General features: G+C 44.1%; 1 protein-coding gene and 1 long non-coding RNA gene across 3 annotated transcripts in view; one reads left to right on the forward strand and one right to left on the reverse strand.

The window, feature by feature from the left end:
- The first annotated feature begins 31 nt into the window (after window positions 1–31).
- LOC143001659 (uncharacterized) lies at window positions 32–21,648 on the forward strand. 2 transcript variants are annotated; one of them, XM_076151384.1, is made up of 10 exons: window positions 32–389; window positions 1,025–1,177; window positions 1,673–1,778; window positions 1,989–2,109; window positions 2,212–4,689; window positions 4,859–5,027; window positions 5,648–5,810; window positions 5,931–6,063; window positions 6,470–6,654; window positions 21,517–21,648. In XM_076151384.1, exons 1-9 carry the CDS (start codon window positions 325–327, stop codon window positions 6,634–6,636), a joined length of 3,555 nt encoding a protein of 1,184 aa, XP_076007499.1. In that variant the 5' UTR covers window positions 32–324; the 3' UTR covers window positions 6,637–6,654; window positions 21,517–21,648. The 2 variants fall into 2 exon arrangements, with proteins under 2 accessions (XP_076007499.1, XP_076007498.1); XM_076151383.1 differs by lacking the exon at window positions 21,517–21,648 and having other exon boundaries at window positions 6,470–8,434.
- The window catches only part of LOC143001661 (uncharacterized), a 28,993-nt gene continuing 15,516 nt past the window's right edge, over window positions 9,993–23,469 (reverse strand). The window contains exons 3-4 of the long non-coding RNA XR_012963709.1: window positions 16,516–16,628; window positions 9,993–13,812 (exon numbers count right to left, since the gene is read on the reverse strand). This is a non-coding gene — a long non-coding RNA (uncharacterized LOC143001661). The remainder of the gene's footprint in view (window positions 13,813–16,515; window positions 16,629–23,469) is intronic.

Genomic DNA, 23,469 nt, shown 5'->3' on the forward strand with positions numbered 1-23,469 from the left:
GAGGGTCAAGGCGCTTGGAGGGAATTTTGACCACAATGGCCTCGTCGCGTCTCTGAAAACGAAACAATGATTACGTCGATACAGGATTTAACATCTGATGCGTGTTTTAACAAAACTTCTTTTGGGGGAGCTAAAGTAATATAGGGAAGATCATTTATTTTATAATTTCCTATATGTGCAATGAAATCCTACTTGAAATTCGCTAATTAGCCCTAAGTAGCTAACATCGGGTTATAGTTTGACGGGTGCCGTAAATAATGTAAACGCGAGTAAAACAGATAGATAGATAGATAGATCTATCTATCTATTAGATAACTGGTAATCATGGAACGAAGAACGAGGAGACTCGAAAACGAGCTGTGTCGAGCCGTGAAGGACGGAGAACCCAGGTAATGTGTTGCCCTCTACCCGGGTTTAGTCCAGACATGTCCGGGTACAAAGACGCGACGGCACCGGTACCGACTAATATAGACCACGCGGACTGATATCGTCATTGTATTTGATAATTATTGTTAATAGTAAAGGTTCATCATTCTACTATTGCTAGTTTCTCCTTTGTTTGCTTCACGTTGTTTATTTACTTTGTGAGGTGATAACATGTGACTTTCCGTTTGTTTTGTTGGATATTCAGCTTCATATTGGGATTTCTTTGCTGTTCCCACATTAAACATCAATTGTTTGTAGCTGATGTGACATACATATTGCGTCATTTTGCGTGTTGTGTCATTATTTTAACATAGTTCGGTCAACATGTATGTACAAACCTCACATTTGTATCTACAGAAAATTCAGTCAAATAGTTCGGAATTTGTGTTTGGTAGATTATTTCTCCGTTGTAACAATACTTCTTGGCAATACATTTTATAGCGTTGGAAAGCCTGTTGTTCCTTACAAATGGGGAACCCTTTAAAAGGGAACTAAACAAACACACAATCAAACACAAATTTCCGTACTTTTTGTTTGATGTTTATGTAATACAGTTTACCTCTGTTATGGGCTCTAACCGATGTGTCATCCTTGGCAGATGTGTGCAGCTGCTTCTGTCCCAAGGTGCACAGCCTGACTGTGTAGGGGGCAGAGGGGTGGCTGCTGTCCACCTGGCTGCTGGCAGAGAGACTGAGAAGAACACACGCTGCCTGAAGCTGTTACTGCAGCATGGAGCCGACCCCAACATCAGGTAAGGGTGTATTGTATTTAAAACACTTTATTTTTATATACTGAGGAAGTACTGCAAATTATAATAGTGTCAGTGTCTACAAAGCATATTCAGAGGGTTGGAGAGAGGCGTTTGTGTGTCTGCTCTGTTTTTGAGGTGCAGTGCAAACTCCAGTGGATACAGGAATGTCCAGTGTTTATCAAAGGCAATAAATAATGGTGTCAAAGAAGAACTCGCAAAATAAGTTTGTGGGATGTGATAAGGCTGAGTCTTACATTGATCGAACCCATTCAGTCACTCTTGGGACCGGCTCGGTTTACTTGTACTCTGCTTTTTGAATTACTCGAGAGATAAGCAGTGTGGGAGGGGAACCAGCTAGATCTGGCTCAGCCACAGAGGAAAGCACAAAGGAAAACAAACGTGTTGTTTAATATTCCACGCCACACTGGCCTCCAAAATGTCAGCGGCCTGACATCAATACACAAATAGTCTGATGTCTTAATGCATTTTTCAAAGGTCATCAGAGGGCCTGACTCCTCTTCACATTGCTGCAGTGTGGGGATGTTTTCAAAACCTGAAACTACTTCTAACGAATGGAGGGAACCCCAACATTAAAGATCAGGTAAGAGCTGTTTGAGCATTATTAACCCTTTTTTCACAATCAAATGATAATCCATAATTACGCGTAAACGAATGTGTCATGTCCGTAGTGCACAGAGAAATGAACTAGTTAAACATACACAAATATATAATTATCAACTCATGTAACACTCGTGTAACAATTTTGAATGTTGACATTGAAGGCAGTTTGTTTTGGCCTTGATTCATGCAGGAGGGGAATACAGCACGGCAGCTTGCAGAGCAACAGGAGAACCGCAAATGTGCCCAGCTCCTTCAGGAGTACCAGGCCTCCTCAGTGGACGCAGAAGAGGAGTTGCCTCGATTTCAATACTGTAAGACAGATTTGGAGTACAAAGTTCATATTTTAAACTGGACTTGAGGGTCTTGAGAAAAGGATCCTAACCGAACATTTGTCTTTTTCTTTTTCTCCACAGCTGTATATTCAGACCAGACGGACACATCCGGCTACCCTGAATCAGACTCGAGCTTCAGTTCACACTCGTCCATGCTAAGTGACTTTGGTGACGGCGTGTTAAGCAGCACAAGGCGGTCCTCATTTTTCAACCTCTCTGCCATTCATGAAAGACCAAGTTGCAGAGGAGGATCTTATCAAAGACTTTATGATGTGGACAATAGGAGGAATCAGGGCGACTGGAACGCAGCCTCGGCCTGGTCAGCTGAGGGCCCCTCCATACTTTCAAGCACTCGTATGTCGGCAGTTGGATCTGGACATCCACTGCCAATTCTTAAGGAGGATAATTTGTTTATTGATGACTGCTTGACATCAACACTAAATAAATATCCTGCTAACCCCAACGTTGGAATCTCTCCCTCCCGTAGAGACACTCTCCCGGCATTTCCCTCCAGGCGAGCCAGCAGGAAGAGTGTGAGCTTCCGGGACGTGGATGAATATTTCCCTGTTTTCAGCCCCGGCTCTCCCAAGCGGCAACCTGTTCTTGAAGCCAGCCAGTGCCCCGACACCTTGCCCTTTGACCTCACGGATTACTCTAGCTTCTTTGATTCCGAACGCATGGCAACTGTTTTACAAAGGCAGGGCATCGACGTCACGTCACCGGATAATGTTTACGTTTTTTGCAGGGAGAGCAGTGAGAGCGCAGAGGAGGTAATGGAGAAAACAGTCATCAGTCCTTTGTCACTGGAAGATAATGACATAGAAAGCGAAAACGTAAAAGAGTGTCAGGTAAATTTACCCCAACAGCCGGCCTGTAACTCTGGGGGCAGCAGCAGCAGCAGTCAGTACAGCAGCTGTGACAGTGATCATTACACCAGCGCTCTGGATGCCACCACACACCACAGACTGCTCTCCTCTCCTGCACTAAACCCACAATGTGTCACATCTGACGACAATATACACATGAACACTAATACTGATTTTGCATCTGCGAGGCGAGATGGGAATTTCCAGCTTTCGCAAACTGAACCCCAGGGAGATTCAAGTCTCGAAAGTGTCGATAATTCACCAGATACGGATCATAAACGGGCCTTATCTAATCTAAAAACTCCAAACAATCATGTTCTTGAATCCTCTAGGGATTCTAAAGAAACTGAGGATGCTTCAAGTGAAACTGGTAATGACGAGGTGACCGCAGGATCACAAACCCCAGCAGCTGTAGCATTAAATGAAGATCTCGTCCTCCCGTTGACACCGAGCCCTTTTGTAACGGGCAGGACTCGCTCAAGGTTGAGTCGCTGCTCGCTGAGAACAAGCAAACCCCCTGATAGTCTCTTCTCCACGTCTTCTTTGTTCGAGGAAACGCTACCAACACCGCTCCGAACACGCCGCCAAACCCCCAGGTCTCAGAGAAGCGATGAAGACTTTTACAACTCACCCCTCAGACCTTGTTACACACCATCCTACACAGAGAGTAGTACCACAAATGGAGAGCACTTTGCTTCAGAGTGCGCAGACACACAGCCCAGCACTCTCACAGCTAGTTCATGTACTAGTGAGAGCGAGAGCCAAGCGGATACTTTGATCCTACCCAAAGGTCTAACTGACTCGGTTTGTGAAACACAGACTTTGTCCGACACAATCGTACTGGAGAAAAACCAGGACTCTTCGATAGATGCTTATGAAAGAAACCTTCAGGAGATTGTTCAGGCAATGCGAGCGCAGAGACTTGAAGGCAGGGATTTTCTGACTGATGATCTGACAAGTGCCGATGAGGCAACAACAAAGGGAATGAACGATGCCCCTGAACTGGCCCGACCGGACAACCTAAACAATGGAGACACCTGGCTCACCGAGGAAGGTGACTCTCAACCAGAATCTGTGTATTCCTCGTCCAGCTCCAGCTATTTTTCCCCTAGGAAGTCCAGGGAGAGCTCTGACCCGTCCACCCCAGGCACCGGATGCACGCCGAGGTACAGCATGAGCAGACTGTCCGGCTGCCGCAGGCCACAGCACCTTGCTAACCTGTCTTACACCCCTGGCGGACGCCCACTTCTTCAGGATCTGGACGAGCCAGTGGAGTACCTCTACACGGACATAGAACAAGGCCACGAGCTGATCGAGGTGCACGTCCCGCCTACGGCCAACACCTCTCTCAGCTCCAGCATGAGTACCTCCAGCAGCGACGAGACCGTCCTTTACGACTGGCGTTCCATGTGCAGCGACAGGACCGACGGGGGAAAAGAGAACCAGAAACCCCAGAAGGCGCCACGGGTAGAGGAGAAGGACGCCAAAGAGGTCATTCCGCAGGTCTCCTTGCCAGAGACCTCTGGAATAACCGACAAGGAGCTGAGGTGCAGGCTGCTGGAGCTTGGCGAGAGTCCAGGCCCCATCAGCAGCCGCACCAGGCCCACGTATATGCGAAGGCTCTGCCGCCTGTTGCAGGAGTCCAAATCCCAGTTGCCACAACACCGCAAGCTGTCTGACCAATCACACACAGGTAAGAGGTTTCTGATAAAGGTCATGATTACACTCTGTTTACCTGAGCTAGAGTCTATGATTATGTAATGATAGTGATACTTCCAAGGAGCTATGAGTTGTGTGTATGTGTAAGGATGTTGTGCGTTTCACCGCTGACCTAGGTTATTTGTTTTTCTTTCTTTCTCCAGATTCGGGTTATAGTCCGGAATTGGGGCGAGCCCTGCAGACCTTTCAGTTGCCCAATTGCCACACCGACGAGCAGGCTCTGTGCCAACAGTTTGACCAACCGGATCAGAACAGGAAGTGGAGGGAGGGAATCATCAAGTCCAGCTTCAACTACCTGCTGCTCGACCCAAGGTCAGCTCCTGAACTGTTATAGACTGTAGAAATGTAGGAAACACGACTGTCTGTAAAGAGGGGCGTGGCATCTGTACATGGGATGCAAACACATACACACATACATCCCGACCTACAAAGTACCTTGGTTGGTTGTTTTTTCCCCAAAATGCACGAGGGACATCAGTGAAGCAGACAAACGCAAGAAACACATCCACTAAATTGCAAGCGGTGCTTAGCGGTGAGATATTTCTAAGCTCACCTCCCCAAATGTGTTTATAATTTATTACCGTTATTTCCGTTATCACATCTTTTATGAGGGGAAACTCATCTAAAACTAAACCGAGAGAGCAGCTGCTTTAGCGGATTTCTGGAGTTTGGTAGACATTTGCTTCAGCAGCCTGTAACCGTTGTATGTTTTTCCAACATGAATTGACTGGCTGTTCCTCCGTCTGTATTCTATCACAGTCGACATTTTTGTTTTAATTTTATCGTCAAGTCAGTCCCCCGGTGTCTTATTTTTAGAGATGTGTTGACGTTCCCTGGTGAAGTTGTTAACGAAGCAAATCTCCGTGATACGTACGAACAACTTTCGCCCTTGTCGTTTAATCAAAAGGACCCTTGTTCTTCCTCTCCCGCAGGGTGACGAAAAACCTCCCATTCCGCAGTCACACCATGAGTCCACATGAGTGTTTTCAGAGTTTTGTTGGTGCCATATTTTATGTGGGCAAAGGAAAGCGGTCCCGTCCGTACAGCCATCTGTACGAGGCTCTGGAGTACCACAAAGGGGACAAGACCTCTAAGGTAAGGCAGTGAGCCTCAGGCACAAGCTGCCATAACAGCTTGTTTTCACAGGGTTATAGCAAAAAAAGTGTAAGTGTGACTGTAATGTATGAACGGCCGTCCTGCTCCTCTCCGTTTCAGAAACTGTCCCGCAAAGTGCAGCACATCCTTCAGGTGTGGAGCGCCGAGCAGGGCGTCATCTCCCTGCACTGCTTCCAGAATGTCATTCCAGTGGAGGCTTACACACGAGAGGCCTGCATGGTGGAAGCTATGGGTGAGTGAGGGCAGTGATAGGACGGGGGTTCCTATAAACACAGGCTAATAGATGTGTAGAGAAAATGGGATGGGATATAATAGGTAAATGGGATTTTTCTCCTTTGATTTTGGCGGAAAATTTGATTGAGGAAGGGGCAAAATTTAAGACAAATTTGGGGTCGGGACCAGATTTTAGTAGTTCTGTTGATGCAAATAATCATCATGATTTAATGTATTTGGATAGATTGTATCACCTGTGTTACCTAAGTGTGAACTCCACACTGTTGCCTCACATAAACTCAAATTTTATTTATCCCTCCACACTTAACTCAAAGATCTTTGAACACAGATACTTTGATGGTTCAGTTGTGACTTGTCTCGCTCCGGCTGATCCATAACGTTAATCCTCCCAACCAATCTCCCAGGTTTGAAGGTGCTGACCAATCAGAAACGAGGGGACTACTACGGCGTGGTGTCCACCTGGCAGGCCAAGAGGAAGCGGGAGCTGGGCGTCCACCTGCTCTACCGGGCCATGCAGATCTTTCTGGCCGAGGGCGAGAGACAGCTCAGACCGGCAGACATCAGACAGTAGCGACCTCTGCTGTATCCGGTATGAGCTGCAGCACACAGGGGAACACACCACTATCAACCACTTGGTTTTTTAAGGGTCAAATCAAACCAGGGTCACAATGAACCACGGATGAATAGGTTTTAAAACGGTTTTCCAGTTTAAGTATTGAACTCCGGTTTATTTTCCCCCCGGCAAGATTGAGATTTTCTGGCCTCGTCACATCCTCCAGTTACATTTAAATCCTTTATAACTGCTGGTTAATTTCGTTGGTTAATTTCGTTTTCATTGTTCCGTCGTGTTTTGCCATTCAAAGCGTGGTAAGACGGAGCAGCCGGCTGTCTGTTTTGCGTTTATCCTTTTAAGATTTAAATGTGTGCGCAGTTCATGTAGAGGCTGGAAATTCATTTCTTTAACACTTTTGATTTTTTTTTGGCAAAATGTGTGTGGAGAAGAAAAGAATCATGATCCCACATAGATTTAAAAATTGAATTTTGTACGGTGTAAATGAAGTGGTTCACACTGAGAAAGAAGCAAAGTGGGCGAATGAAAAACATTTTATGCAAATCAAGTGAAATTTCTGCAGGTCTTTTTCTCAGAAGTTGCAACAAATAAGCATTTCAAAGTCATTCCTTCTCAGTGGGGCATTTCCCCCCAGACTGCTGTACTAACTAATGACTGCTTCAAATTGATCCAGCACCATATTCAGAGGTCTTAGGCAACATCAAATTCCGAAGTCGGTGCATAATGTCTTACAACATCATATCCCAGGAAGCATGGCGCTACATTTTAATCAAGCTTGGCAGTGAATAAAATTACTGCCTCAGTGTTAAAGGTGCAATCAAACAGATGCTGTGGACTTTAGCAGAGGTTGGTGTTTTTGTCTGCGCCGTCACACACACGCACACACACACACCAGCAGCTGACGGGATATCAGGGTTAAAACCCCTCATGTAGTGTGCGTTTAAAGAAGCATTAAGTCAGTGACACGTGGGTTGCGACAGTTAGTATACGCACAACTCTTTGAAAGAGTCAAAATCTGTGAAAATGTGATATTTTGAGTTTTCAGTAGTACATGAGCAACACAGGATTCCTTGATGAAAGATGCAAGTGCAACGCTGTACATAATAAAGGAAGTAGCTTGTCTGTCTATAGGTTTGCCCCTGCTAGTACTACCAAAATGGTTTTACTTGGCGTCTAAGACCAACAATGAGCAACAAAAAAAAAATGTGTTTAGCGGTAAGTGATCGCACGTGATGACTCAGCACTTTAAGAGTAGAAAGGTTGTATTTTATCTAGATGGTCAAGTTGGCTCATTAATACACTACTAACTACGAAATATGAAGTTCACTCAACTGTTTGAATTACTCTCCAATTTGTCCAAATGTTGTATCTCACAATCCTATTTTAGACGCTTCAGTGATCAGGACACAAAAGTCCTAGTTCCATTATTTGTCTTGTCAGAATATTCAACTGAACTGGAAACACGCATATTTATTATTCCACAACATGACGTTTGAATTTGAAGTACAGAAAAAAACTGAAATATAAGCTGTTTCATAAAATGTATATATTTTTTAATGTGGTACTATTTTTTAGTATAAAACTATTTGAATGTTTAGAGTAAATTTTCATAGTAAATAAATTCCCTTGTTTGACGTGTGATCCTCATTGTCCTCATGTTCTTTGAAGAGAAAACACAAGCATTTGTCACAAAAATCCAAATTCTCCCTGTGTTGCTGTGCCAGTTACTGCTGCTTTGTCTGTTTTTGCTCCCTTGACTTTGTGTTGATGTAATTGTAGTAAAGATGGCGGAGTACAACTTGGGTCTGGTTGGGTCTTTGGTCTCTTTGGTGTCCCTCTAGTGGACGGATGAAGTCATACATTCTTTTCACCAGTCTACTTCATCTCTTCATGCATTCACCAATCTCCATCCTTTGACTTTTTGATGAATTAGTGTTGGATAAGTGTCTATTTCATGACTTAAATCAGTGAGTTATGATAAAATCCCCAAACAGTGAGTTCATTTCCATTGTCTGTAGTTTTTATATAGTATACAATTATTTTGGAAACACTGCTCTTCAGTTACCGTCACCATGACTCATTCAGTTACATAGATCAACAACTTCTGGTTGTGGTGAGCCAGTATATTCTTGCGAACTTATTGTGTTACATAGATTCTAAAAACTGCTGTTATCAAGCGTCCTTACTGGCAGGGCTGTGTACGTCACCACAATAGCTGCTCTCATATGTTTCACAATTTAGAGTCTGGAAGAATAAAGGTCCAATACAGAACTGTACTCGTGTTAAATTCATGTCCTTTTAAAAAAAAAAAGAAAAATTAAGTTAAATTGAATTAAGTCATCAGACAAGGCAGGATGATTTAATAGGTGTACCTAATTATTGGTAACCGATGAGTGGAGTAACTATCCAAAATTCTATCTAAATGAATCTGTCCTTTTTTTTTTCTTTCTCATTCATCATAGTACCTAACTTATTGCACTTCTACTCTAGCCCTAGTTATGCTCTTAGCTGTTGGTTTAGGAAGGAAATGCGCTTACGATTTCTTGTGACCTGAAGTTCTTTTATCTACCTTTGTTGAACACACTTATTGTAAGTCGCTTTGGATAAAAGCGTCTGCTAAATGACCGTAATGTAATGTAATGTAATGCTGTCGATCTCAGTTTTGGCTTTATGACACTATTTATGACACCATTTTCCAATAAACCAATAACGTTGCGTCAATCTGGTCATACAGTGTTTGTAAAGCAGTATGAATAGTTACATTTTTATTTAATATAATGTAATAGTACAATTCTGACTGGATGAGATAGTATTACACTGTTTCCTGTAGAAATCAGCACTTAAATCTAGCTTTGAAAGTCATTTTTAATTGTGTTTTTAGCATTCAGATTATACCAAACACTAAGAGGACATCATGGATGGAAGAAAACTATAAAATAATTGCCATGTTAAATAATTTACAGATGATTCTGTAGTCTTAAACTAATTAATTGTGAATATATCATATTGCTGGCATGTAAGTTTATTCTAACTATCCTTTAATAACTTCATTATAGCTATCCCATAACCATTTATACATGGTGGTTTAATTTAATTTAATTTAGATCATTAAGTTGGAGACATTTAAAAAGATGCTCATAATACAGTGAGTGAAACTACTTGACTAAATATGTTTTACAATTTAATGTTCTGCATTCTAAAACAGAATAAAAGCCAAAAGTCTGAACCAAAGTTTTTTTTTATCCAATAGAAAAGATTTAAGATTATGAGTCACTCTAAAAACACATTTAAAATGTACAAACTCAAAAATAACTCAATACATTTATAAAAACAACAAGACTCACACTTCTACTGAGGTGGGTTCAAATTTATTTAATGAAGTGCAACAAACCAATCCGAGTGCAGTATTACAACATCTGGGAATACTCAGTAAAATCTTTTACTTTAAATCAAATATGTTCTCCATCATTTGAGATCGTTGGATAACTACAACATTTAAACATCAACAACATTAATTTAGCTGACATCCCAGACGACTAAATTATAAAATCATTACTGTTAAATCCTCTATTTTGGAATTATTACATTAAAACTAATTTCTTGACAAACAAGCATCAATTTTATGTTTATCATACTTACACTTTATCTGCCGCGTCTTGCAACCTTGACTTTGGATACGAAATCATTCATCGTAACCCTTGATAACTATTTGTATAAGGTTATTTATCTTTACTTGGCCTTTCCCTGTTGCTGCAGCCGCATTACAGCCCCTCCACACTCGCCAGCATGATCCAGATGCGATCTGAATGACCTCTTGCGCATGCATGTAGCTGGTGGGAGGCGAGAGAGGGCGACAGGCGCAGAAATAAATAATGTCATCAGCATATCGTGACGCTATTCCTTGTGACAGTCAGCCGAAAATCTGGGACACAGTTGCATTCATCGTTCAGTGAGCTCTTCCACAAAGTTAAACCCACCGACAGCAATGAATGTTGATTGTGACCTTTGTTGTGGTTTGGAGGCTGGAAGTTGTTTTTCTTCTTTTTAATTTGATTCACATGAGATGTTCGGCTGCAAAGAAGGCTACTTTGGTTGAATGCGGCGCGAGGGTCGGTGTTCTTCTTCTTCTTCTTCTTCTCCTCCTCCTTCTGTTCAGGCAACACAACTGTGCATCTTTATTTTCCCACTGGGTCACCAATGCCAATGCCCTGCCACAGGGTACAATCAACGGTCGATGGTTTTTTCAAATGAGCCTAAACTCACCGACAGCGTTGAATGTTCACTGGGGCGAGCGTGAACCTGATGGTGAGTAGGGATGACAGTCTGCTTAGACATGCAGAGGGGGCGAGTGTTCTCTATGGGCACAGAAGCTTTTAATTCTCCCCCACACTCCCATCCATCTCAAAATATACCTTTCATTCTCCCAGCAAGAGACACTCAATATGTCACAAGTGTTGATGATGTTTCCTCGGTTTTTAGCTTATCAGATAACTGTAAAGCTTTAACGAGCGGATAAAAGCCTTCCGTTTGCATATCCATTTACATTATCCGTCTTAAATCATAACACCTGGAGAAGCCCGTAAAACAGTCAAAAGAATAGGGTTTGTTAGAACAAGCACACAGATGCCTGGGAAGGTTCTCATTCATCAAAAAGTCGCTTTTAACCTTCACTGTGCGCATTTCCATAATATAAAAAAGAAATTCTATTCATTCCAGGCATCAAACATGTTGCAATGACCAAATGGAATTTATAATGCGTGTGTGTGTGTCGCTCAAAAGAAGCAGAATTGACATCGCTCCATCTCGTGTTAAATTGTAACAGTAATGTCTTATGGTCATCTGTTGTGTGCCTGTGTGTGTGCAATCAGCTTTAGGCGTTTCCCTCTACTCACCAGTCTGACACGGTACAGGAACGTTTTATTTTTGCAGCAAGTAGCAGTTAGTAAGGGGAAGTCATTTTGAAACTCCTGACTCATAGCGGGTATTGGTAAACATAGCACCTGGGTGAAGGCTCCGGCTGGTCTACATGCGCTGTACTAAAACACGGCGGCATGGCATGTAGACAGCAGCGTGCGTCGACGACTAAAAATGCAAGGTGGAGGACGCGGAAACCTGCTCGTTGTGACTGACAACTCACTAAGATCAATAGTATCTGATGTTTTCCCTATGATTCAGCGTTTTCAAACTGATGGCTACGATGGCAGATGTTGCTCATCGCGAGAAATCACTCAGCAGCTTTTGAGACGGGCGCAATTCGAGAAATCCTTCTGGAGTCCTGTGGCAGCGGTGATTCGGGATGTGGTCGCCAATAAACACTGTGATGTGCCACTTTTGTAAAGCACAGTAGGGAGTGACTAAGATGTGGATTTCTCATCTACCGCATGATTCATTCCATCATGAGAGACTGCTGCGTTTAAAAATACAGCACCGAGACTCCGGCAGTCTAAACTGTTGATGAAAACAAGAGTTAACAAACCGGCATTAACGTTTTTACTCAACCGAGTGTAAGACTAAAAGAACAGTCCTTGCTCCGAGGGACTCCGCTAACGTGGCCTCTCCGCTCTTCCGCAAAAAGCGATTTGAGTGACAGTGTTGGAATTGACAGAAGTGGATGCAGAGGAGCGTTGCTATATATATATATAAGGTCTTCTTTGGCCTCGGGATGAGGGGGGAAAAAAATATCTGGGACATGCAAACGAAAGAGAAAAAGGCCCTGAGCTTGACAATGTGGCCCTAATCTGAATGACAGGGCCTCAAACCAGCCCGGTCGGCGGCGGCGGGGGGGTTGGATGACGAGGGGGTGTGCTAAGAGGAGAAATGAAGGAGAAGTGAGTAAGGAGGCAGGCCGGGGTGTCCTCCCTTCAAACACGCTTGGCCTTAATGGCACGGACAGCTCTGACATTTAACCAGCGAATCATTTTTTAGATAAGTGGATTGTGCGGTTGGCTCGAGAATTGTGAACTTGTAAAACTTTCTTCTTTTGGCATTCTTTAAATGTAGCCTGAAAAAAAACAGACAGATGACCTTAAATATAGCCTGAAATAAGGGAGTAAGCGTAATGCTGATGTGCCAACCTGGTGACACAAGCAAAAACAATCATGGAGCGAAAAGTAAAGGAGGTGTGTGAGTCAGGAGGAGGCGGCGGTGTGACATGTTGTCGCCGCTGTAATTTTTCAATGCTGAATGACGCCGTTGATGAATCGCACTTATATTTAGCAAATGGAAACAATTCAAAAGTTTTTAGTCTTCAAATACGATGTCAGAGCTGCTCAGGCTTCAGGCGCGGTGACGACGAGGAAACTGGCAGAACAGGTTTGAGTAATGGATACTGTCAAAAGTTTCAAAATGACACGTAAAGCCCCGACCTGTCAAAACAGCCGCGTAATTCCAGAAAGACAAACGATTCAAAGGGCGATCACGTTACTGTTAAATGACAAAAGAGCCGTCTGTGCCTGTGTATCACGCTGGTGTGTGAATATGCAGTTCCTTTTTCTATTTTTCAAGGATATCCTTTCATCGGCAAAGGTTATCCAGGATTCCGGGGCCCAAACCTGTGGCCCAACCGGAGGAGAGGACATTTTAGGACAATCTAGACAATCGCTAGTCTTTGTTCTCCCGTCTTCGTGTTCCCGCCCCTCTCCATATTAAACTCTGCAAGTTAAGATTTGGATTTGAAGTACAATTTCACTATTTAACTAGGGGGGGAAAATCTACCAAGCCAATTAAAAATAGTAACTAATCAAAATGATACAAATCTAAACTAAAGCTTTGAAAATAAACTGAAACCTTTCTCACAAACACAAAATAAAGGTTGGTATCCTTTTTTACTATAAGCTCATTTTGGAAATATTGCTTCACGTGACATTAGTGTGAATTGAATTCTTGCAAAAATGTTTAAGAGGCTTTGGCGCGTCTCTCACACACTCGCTCTGTCAGGAGGGGAAGGAAATTCCTTGGCGAGTTGTTGCTCCCTGCCTGCAGGTACAGACCGGCCTCCTGTGTCTGGCTGTCTGCAGATATCACACCGCAACGTGATCTGTTTAGCTGCCTGCCTTAATGCTCACCTGCTTGTGTCTGCGAATGTGTGTGTGTGTGCGTGTGGGGGTTAGAGAGTGCGTCTTCCTCTTCTTCCGTCTCCTCACAGCTGGAAAGGCGTCTCTCGCTTCAGCTGGTGCCCTGCAATTACAGACATATGATGACAGATGGACTTTTACTACACTGGCAACATATTTAGAAAGCCATGAGCTACTGGTCTGCTTGCGAAACACGCAGGCACGCACGCACACACACACAAACACACACACTTTAGCACTAGACAAGCTGGATTTTGAATGAATGCAGCTGATTACAGTAATCTGGGCCGTGTAGGCAGGATTGAGCGTGCTCGCAAACAGTTTTGAATGTCGAACCCACACTCACAGTCCAGCTAAAGGAGCCAGCCTTGTTCGAAAGGTGTAACAGTCACGAGTGGCGGCGTTGGAGCTGGCAAGGGCCAAAGTTTATTTGCTGATAAAAAGAAGCCAACGAAGGTGGCGAGAGAAAGGAGGCGCAGTGAATCTCTAAATCAGAGTACGAAGGAAGATGAAGAATTTTCAGTTTTGACAAACGCGGAGTTGAGGTGTGATGCAGCAGACAGTACTTTTATGACCGAACGAGTCAAAACAAAACTGGAGCCTTGGCCTTTTTGTACACATAAAGCGTGGTTCGTTGAGTCACAGCAGAGGTGCCAGATGATTACAGGGGAGGAGAAGTGAAGAAGACAAAGTGTGACATCGGCAGAGCTAAAACAGAGCCGAGTGTTTGTAAGAATTTACCAACGCCAACAAGTTTCATTACAACTTGACTACACCTGATCCTGAGCTTGGATTGATTGGCTGGTGCTTTAAATGACTAGCATGTGTCAAGTGGTGTATTTTTATTTTTGTATTTTTTTCTCTGTGTTTGTGTGCGCGTGTGTGTTTGTGTTTTCATCATCAGGTTGTCAATGTCCTGATGAATACAGGCAGACGTGTAACAACCTCGCTCACAAACACCCGCACACAATTGAAAGGAGGTCTGAGACCAGCTGGAGGTGGTCTCCTGCCAAGCCTGCAGGCGGTCTGACTTGTAGCCGTCGTCATCACACACACTAATCGGAACTGACAGGGCAAACGCATAGACACACACACATACACGCACACAGTTGGGGGGGGGTAAAAATTCATCTTGGAAGTGAAATCAATATTTTAAGGCCAGCCTGCTATCCTCAATATTTTATAATGCATAGCTCTTGCCACATGTGACGCGGTGACATCTTGCAGCTGTTTTTGTCTGCCGGCACGAGAGGTTGAATGTTTTGCAGCGTGCGATGCGAAAGGAGACGCGGCGGAGAAGAGAAGCAGAGGTGGATGTGGCACAATTGGATGCAGATGCGCAGCAGCAGCGGCATGGAATGATGTCATGCGACGGAGCGAGCGAGCGAGGTGGACTTGGGGGGAGAAGAGCGAGAAGTTAATTATATGGAACAGGCAAAGGGAGGGGCAGAGAGGAGAAAGAGGAGGGGCCCCTGTCTCTCAGAGGGGGGGAGGCAGAGAGAGAGAGAGAGAGAGAGACTGCAGGGCTCCAAATAATAACCGTCCCTGTCATTACCCTCGCCCCAGCCGAGCCGCCACTCTGCCCGTTTCCTCCTCCGAACACGCTCGTTCCCCCATATTGTTTACAGTGTGCTACCAAACGGGAACATCGATAGACAGCGTCCATTAGCAGAGCAAGTACCTTTCCTTTTCCCTGACGCCCAAGTGCTTTAATAGCCGCCGCCGCCGCGCACGTGTTCTGTCACGCTGCGCTGCGGCCAAACCGTTAACGAAGGCGGCTGCGTGCAGGCAAAGGACGGAACTGATGGAGTGTGTGATTACAGCTGGTTAGCATATAGTGAATGGTTAGAGTCGCTGCTTGGGCGACTCTATCATTTAACCCACAGCTAGAAAACGGGAGGACGGCGTATTAAAGTAGGTTTAAGGTAAAATTCATTGTTTTAATTTAGCCGACATCTTAGTGGTTTAAGAATCACTGCTGGGATGGTTGGATGTTTAATTAATGAGGTCTGAGCCTGCGGTTGGCGGTGTTCTTTCTTCTTCGGTTTAAGAGAGCCAAGTTGTTCTGGTTTCTTCAAACAATAACCCACATATGGATCCACTAACCCCCCCCCTCCCCCCCGCCCCCTAAATCTAATCAAATCTTAAATAAATTCATAAAAGTAGCTGATCCCTCTTCGAGCTGCATTAATACCTCGTTAACCTCATTCGGAGAGTCATTGTAACTGTGGATGCAAATTAACGCGGGTCCAGACAGCTTTAATGAACGGCAAAATAACAACCCACCCCCCCTCTCTCTCTCTCTCTCTCCCCCCCCCCCCCCCCTCCTTCACTGCCCCACATGCAAAACAGCATATTCAGAAATGAGATCAAGAGAAGGAGGGATGAGAAATGCAAATACTCCCTTTGAGGAAGGGTGCCGGGAATTGTGGGAAGGGCCCAGGTTCGTTGGGTTAAATTTGGGTTTGTGGGTTGTGCGGCACGGCTGTGAGACGCGACTCCTGGAGAATAACATTAACCTAGATTGGTTTTGACCGATACAAGTAACGGAAAAACGAAAGCAGGCATTACGACGGCGTGAACTGATATCCGACATTTTGACGAAAGACACAAGCTTCCACCAAACAAAAATCGAATATTTATACAGATTCTTACTGGAATCTACAAAATGTATCTGATGTATGACTGCCAACATTGATTCGTTCGACACGTAGAGGAAAAACAATGCGGTTAATGAGTTTGGTTTCCCGCAACAAACACTATTATTACACATCCACCCCCGACTCGGTGGTCTTGGGATTCTTACCGTAAGAGGTGTTGGTGTGTGTGTGCGTGCATGTGCCTGTGGCAGAGTGGTGGTAGACCGCAGACAGACTCCAAGGTGCCGTGTGTGCGTGTGAGCCTCCTTCATGTCTGGACCTGGGCAGAAAATGGAGGAGACAACAAAAAAGGCAGGGGATAAATTCAGGTGTCATTTGGTTAAAACCGTGTTATTAAAGTCGTCACGCTAAGGAGCCGGCTGCGTCACACACACACACACACACACACACACACAGATTGGCAGGCGTGCACATGCAGACATACAAGTACTCTCCTCACACATTACATGCCGCCATTTCCAAATAATGTTTTTATAGCGGTGCAATTTGTCCTCTGTTACTCGTTAACAACACCGACTGATGTGTGCAGCATTATTAGACATAATAAGTCTAATTCAGCTTCTCCTGATCCCTCCTAAAAGAAGGCGCACGATCGTATACATAAAACAAACCCACTCACAGGCCAATTCATATAAACACCCTGGGTGGTCTTGGGGAAACAATGACAAGGAGCTGTAGCGTGTGTGTACATTAACTCCGTATTCATCTTGAAATGTGGAGTGGGGGGTGGGACATGAATGTACAGTGTGTGTGGTGAAACAAATGATTAAAAGGCCGGGAATTAGCCTCTGAAGTCTTTTCCAACCCTTGTAAATTAAGATCTTTTTGATTTATGGTGCAGTTTTTTTTAGGTGGTGCATGTATGTATGTGTGTGTGTGTGGGGGGGGTCTCCTGTGTCGTTTCGTGGCCCGTTTCAGCTTATAGACAGTACTGACTGAAGCACATTGGTTCCTGACAGCACGTTGAAGTGGCAGTGATGTTCAAAGACACATTGGACACATTAATTATCAGAAAGTAATTTTCAGGTGTTGACATCTTTGTGTGAGCAGATGGAAATTCTAAACAATGCAAACATGTGCGATAATGGTACCTTCCTGGTTAAACCACTATTTACAAAGACCTAGATAGAATTATAATCAAATACTTTTGACATGGAAGTCGTTTTTAACAGCAACCAAACTTAATTTCAGTCTGATTGTTTGTTGTTTGACATGCAGTTTAATTGATTTACAGCACAACTTATCAATTATTGAGTGAGTGATTGATTGGTGGATTAGATAGGTAGGTATTTGTTATTGGAATGGAATCAAGTTTTATCGGAAGTCGTCAATTGGTAATGGCGTCTCAAACGGCCTGTCAAGATTCAAACATGCATCTGACTTATTTTCTTTCTTAACGTCTTTGCTCTTTCGTGTCCAATCAGATTTGTCCTTTCACAGGCTCCTGTCGTGCTGCGTCCTCTCTCCTCTTGACTCGTGAGCCATTTAGTTTCTCAATGTAGCAAAAAAAGAATGAGTCATGCTGTGCGCTCTTTAACAACTGTAGGTTCACTTGTGGTCAATCAGCATGTTCAAGTTCCTCAAAGAAAAATATTCATGGACCATTCTTTAAAAAAAAGGTCCCTGAGCGGCTTCCTACATGGCCCCCTTTTCCTTTAGATTAGGGAGTCATTTAGGTCTTGGCATGCTGTGTAAGTACTAAAGTAGTGCTATTTCTGCAGACAGCAAGAGTTCAGCTTTGGATCTCAAATCTGGTCTTAAATTACAGGTTTGTGTCTCGACAATCAGACTTTAGTATACATAGTAGTGTTTCTTCCATCTTACATGCAGGGAAATGAGTCTTTGTATTATTGAAAGCTTTGAAACCAATACCCCCAAAAAAATAAAAGCGGGTTTCCATAAATCGGAGGAGGAGGAGAAAATGTCTGGGAATTTAGCGCAGCGTAATCTGAAAGCCCGGGTTTGCAAATGAGAGACGAGGAACAAAATCGCTCCATAAAGGTTCTTCAAAGGTGGCGCGCTAAAATAGGCTCGCCGGTAAAATATGGTTCCCCTGAATTCTTCTGAGCCGGCTCTACGTTCACACAGACAGAACAATGATTGACCTTGGCTGGATGAAAAATTGCCTCGATTGTTCATACTTCACTTTGATGTTAAATACAGCGAAACGGGGCAGCACAGGAAAGCTGCTTGCCACGGCCCGAAAGAGAAATTAAACCTTTTATACTGCCTAAGAACTCCACCCCCTCCTCCTCCTCCTCCCCCTCCTCCTCCTCCTCCTCAAGTTCCTCTCTGTTCAATTGCCAGCATCTGCCAGGCTATACATGCAATTTACTATTTCGGTCTTGCAGAGCTAACGTACCTTTTCAGCGACTACAATTTCCTGCGATATTTTCCTTCTTCCCAACAATTTCTTTATTCTTTACAACCTCCTGCGTCAATTACTCTGCTTTCTAGATCTTTATACTCTCTCTCTCTCTCTCTCTCTGTGTCTCTCTCTCCCTCTCTCTCTCTGTCTGGTTTTCTCATCCCTCTCTCTGCTCCAGTAAGCAGACTTTGCAGAGACCATGGAGGGCACTTCCATCATTAAGGTCCCGGCACGGAGTCGCCAATTTATATTCTCATTAACAGATTCATGTGCTGCTCACGACATAAAAAAAAAAAGAAAAAGAGAGAGAGAGAGAGAGAGAGAAAAAAAAAAGTAGCCCGGGACCACCCACGTGTTTATGCTGCCTCAAAACAAAAATCCAACAATAAAGATCTGTGTTCTCCCTGCCAGCCAAATGAGCCAATTCACACAAATGGAAAAAGGAGAAGTTGCAAATTAACCGAGCGGACGCTTGCCGGTTTGATGGCGCGCGGGGTGTTTATGCGTTAACGAGAAGATGCTATTAATCAGGTTTGACGGCTTGAAAAAGCAAAATCCATTGTTGTGGATGTGAATGGGTATGCAAATTTGACTTTTGTTTTTGTAAAAAAGGAAATAATGGGAGTATTAGTTAAAATCTATTTGATCACGTCGCTGTGAAGTCGCTGGCTCGGGCTTTTTTTTTACGCCACTCTGTGTTCGCTCGCGGCTCAAATGTGTGGGCTGACGCAGGAGTTTCATTCTCACAGTTGACTCGATACAAAGAACACAATCCATTTGAGCTAAAGACGGCAAAGTGGCGAAATTAAGACCAAGGCAATGGTCAATGAGTCAATCGGTCATTATGAGTAATGTGCCGGGGCAGAGGAAACACTGAGTCGGTCACAAGAGCTTAATTGTGGCAAAAGCAGGTGACTCTCTCCTCTCTGCTGACCCCTACAGAGGGCGTGCGGGGTCAAACACGTAAACCCGGACAAAGGTCATGAACAAACACCCTCGGAATATTTCAGGTGAATTCTGTACTGGTGGTCCTTGCGTGACTCAATTGGCCCAGAATGACACCGACATTACGAGAGTTAGAGTCTCATTTCCCAGCAGGGCCACCCAGGTTTACAATGTCTACAACTCTATACGCCGAGACGCTGACCAGGAAATAGAAACGCCTGCACAATCTAATGCAATAAAACAGCCCCCGGAAAAGACCCGAGCGGAATCAAATCCTGTCTGACACAAAAGGGGGAGACAGAGCTGTTGCACTGGATCGCATTAGGATTGTACAGGTGTTTCTGTTTTTCCGGTCAAAGTGCATTTCTGTTTTGACGAGAAGATAAAAAACTACCCCGAAAAATTACGATTCTAGGGATTTTTTTTACTAAAGAGTCAATATAAAACTGACAAACCCTTTTCAATGTAACAGTTCATGTAAATAAACACAAAGCCTTTTTCATTCATCATTCAACTGAGGCATTGCACGAAACCCTTCAGATGTTTGTTTGACGGCTTCAAGATGGTGGCATCGCTTGTTCTCCTTCATAAGATGAGCGACACACACGCGCACACACACTCACACACATATTAATGCGCCTCTATGCCTGTCAAGTGTGTGCGCGCCATCTGCTTTGATGCGTTCCACTCGTTTCTCACCTGCTGCTGCCTTCTCCTTACTTACTTACTCACTTACTTACTTAACCTTTGCGTCCGAACACGGTAAATATACAAATAGCTTCGCCGTGTTGGGATACATCGGCGCTTGAACTCATTTGCCTGTTTGTAATAAAAACTAGCACAGACATGTAGAGCTAGACCACCCAGAGTAGTTATCCAAACACCCTCCTTACTCGACAAAACGTCACTAGTCTTAATTGTATCCATCCTCTGGGCGTGTCTTCCTGCTTAAAAGACATCTGAGGCAACTCCCCTCCCCACCGACAGAGACCACAAACCTCACCCAGGCCTTATAGAACGACCAATCCGGGGGGAACGCTTTGACCTTAAATAGACACGAGCCTACGGGATATTTTAACCGTCGGGTACCGTTCGCTGAGGTTACACGGGCAATCTGATTTAATAGTTTATTGCCCGATTATCTCCTCCAACACCCCGAGGCTTGTAAATGATCCGAGACTTTAAAAGTTCTAGCAGGAGTGTTTTTGATAACAAAATCTGCAGGATGTAAAAAATCAAGAGGGCCAATCGTTTAGCATATCAAAAGAGGTGGGAATATCAAAACCTGCATAAAACAAGGCGCTTAGATGAAAGGCTAGGGGAAGAGAACGCACGCACTAACACACACACACACAAGAGCACTGTAATAAGGGCGCATTTGCTTAAGGGAGGAGGTTGTGACTGTCGTGTTCTTTTTCATGATCTGTAATTTTCAAGCTGGTAATGTGAGGGGGGAACCGAGTCGTGGTGTGCACATGCAGAGAAAGAGAGAGAGAGAGAGAGACAAAGAGAAAGATTCTACACAGACAGGACCCCAGCAACTATCTGCCACACAAATCCTCCCCTAGCTTTGATCCTCTACCCACTTCTCTCTGTCTCTCTTTCTCTCTCTGCGGTTCTGTTTTCAGGCAAACAACTGTGATATGCAGCTCAAACACAATGAGCCTCTAAGGACCCCCAGAATTAGGACTCTCACAAACCTCTGCAAAAGCAAGAAAAGCGGGGGAAACAAACATGCCAATACGTGTTAGAAAAGGTTTCAAAAAAACAAGTATGAGTACGACGGCCCATCATTTATGTCCTCTTCTTTCTTTTCCGTCCTAATGTTTTAAAGTGCTGCCCTCCAGGGATCCAGGGGGTTAATCTGCTTCTGCTGTATTTGATCTGCGATGCTATCGAAGGCCATTTGTTCCAAGCAGCGAGCCTAATGACCCTGAGCCGATGCTTCGGCGTTTGGCCGGGAACTCGGAGGAAAGGAAGGTAAGTAACCCATATATTCTCCGGAGGGCTGAGCTAATGAGAGCGAATGGGAATGCAAGCTACGGTTCATCATCTGCTTAGGACCTAGACAGCATTGCTGTCATCGTCCCGAATGCACACTCACACACAGACACACACACATACACACACAAAACCTATTAGGAAACGCAACCTTCCTCTTCTCTTCTTGTCGCGTAATTTTTCTCCTGTCTTGTTAATTAAACCTATTAGGTGTAGCATTTTGTCCTCAATACGTCAATACTACATTAATTCTCAGATATTAGTATTACTCCTGCAAACACGTCGGACTACTGCGGAAGACACTGACACTCTCCACTGAATTTAACCTTCTGGGTGGATTTAGACTATCTACTGGACGGCTTTACTGCAGCACAAACGTGCCAGGCAGAACATACAAGTACTCACACATAGGGATAAGGATAAGGTGCGACTGTGCACACACACGCACACCCTGTCACATTAGTGAATTCTGCCATGATGGGGAAGCAGCAGGGTTCCACTCCTTCCCCTTTATTTGATTCAAGTTGAGCCGGGCTGCCGCTTTCCTTTCTGGCACGCATATGGATTTTATGTGTGGATGTGGAAAAACAGAATGGCTAGAGGAATAAGTACCCGTCTGCTCCGTGTGTGTGTGTGTGTGTATAGGTGTGTGCGTGTGCGTGTTGGTAATACCTCCAATGGCAGCCTAATGATAGGTCTTATCGACACCCAGCAGTGAATGCAGGCCTTTGTCTCCTCTCGGGATGCATTATGTAAAGCTTAGGGGGCTTCCTTTGGCGCCCTTTCATTCCCTCACCCACTGATAAGCCCGGCACAAAAATGCAGCTGTTACACAGAAAGTTTGGACACAATACAAACCCCCGAGCAATTCATCGTCATTGGAACGTTTTGAAATCATTTCTGTACTGTACACAATGAGTATTTAACTTGTTTTCAATGGGAATTCAGTAAAACACCATGAGTGTAGGGGAAACTTCTCCTGCGAGTAGAATCCTGGTTTAAACTCTACGATTCTACTTCGGGAGGCCATTTATAACAGCGATCCAACCCGTCCACGGGCCTAATAGAGCGCTAACTCTGACAAATGCCTAAAATGCTGGGAGCATTCCAATTGAATCTGGACGTCTGCTCGCGCTAAATTTATGGAATGATCTGCTTGGTTACGTTTCATTTGTCGAGACGTCCTAATCATTTTGTGAAACTACGCGTCAACGTGTGCGAAATTAGTTAAGTCTTATTTTGGAACTAAACTTCATATGAATGGCTCGTCTGCGCCAAGTACATCTGCAGCAATGTGGGATCATAGTTTACAGGCAGTTTTTGTTATTTTTTCCACTTTCCAGATTGTAAAAAAAGACCTTTTCCCTTCAAGTGAAGTCTTTACTGGGTTTATTTGAGTGTTTGAGGTCAGGGCAGGGTCCCTTAGAAAAGCAGTTTATGAAATGAAAATGTTTTCTTTTCCAGTGATGGCAACCTTTTACTTTTTGCATTTGCGAGAGATCAGCATACAGCTCCACCGTGGCCAATTGTATGGTCATTTCCAGCTTAGTCATTAAAATCTCCTCCCTCTCTCTCTCTCTCTCCCTCTAATGCCCTCTTTATTCCAATGTGTTCTTTCTCCACCTTATTTTCAAGTGTATTATAGTTAGAAGTCATATATTCTTTGATTCTGTTAAACTCTGTGTCTGTATTTTCCCAGCCTTTCTCCTTCACCTTTGTTTCCCGGCTGCGTCGCCCTAAGGGGATCATTATTGCGCAAGAACAAACTCCTTTCCCCTTGTCCCTC

This window comes from Genypterus blacodes, unplaced genomic scaffold (genome assembly GCF_046128005.1).
Source record: "Genypterus blacodes isolate CSIRO-AG114 ecotype Tasmania unplaced genomic scaffold, CSIRO-AGI_Gbla_v1 ptg000054l_1, whole genome shotgun sequence".
Taxonomy (NCBI): Eukaryota; Metazoa; Chordata; class Actinopteri; order Ophidiiformes; family Ophidiidae; genus Genypterus; species Genypterus blacodes.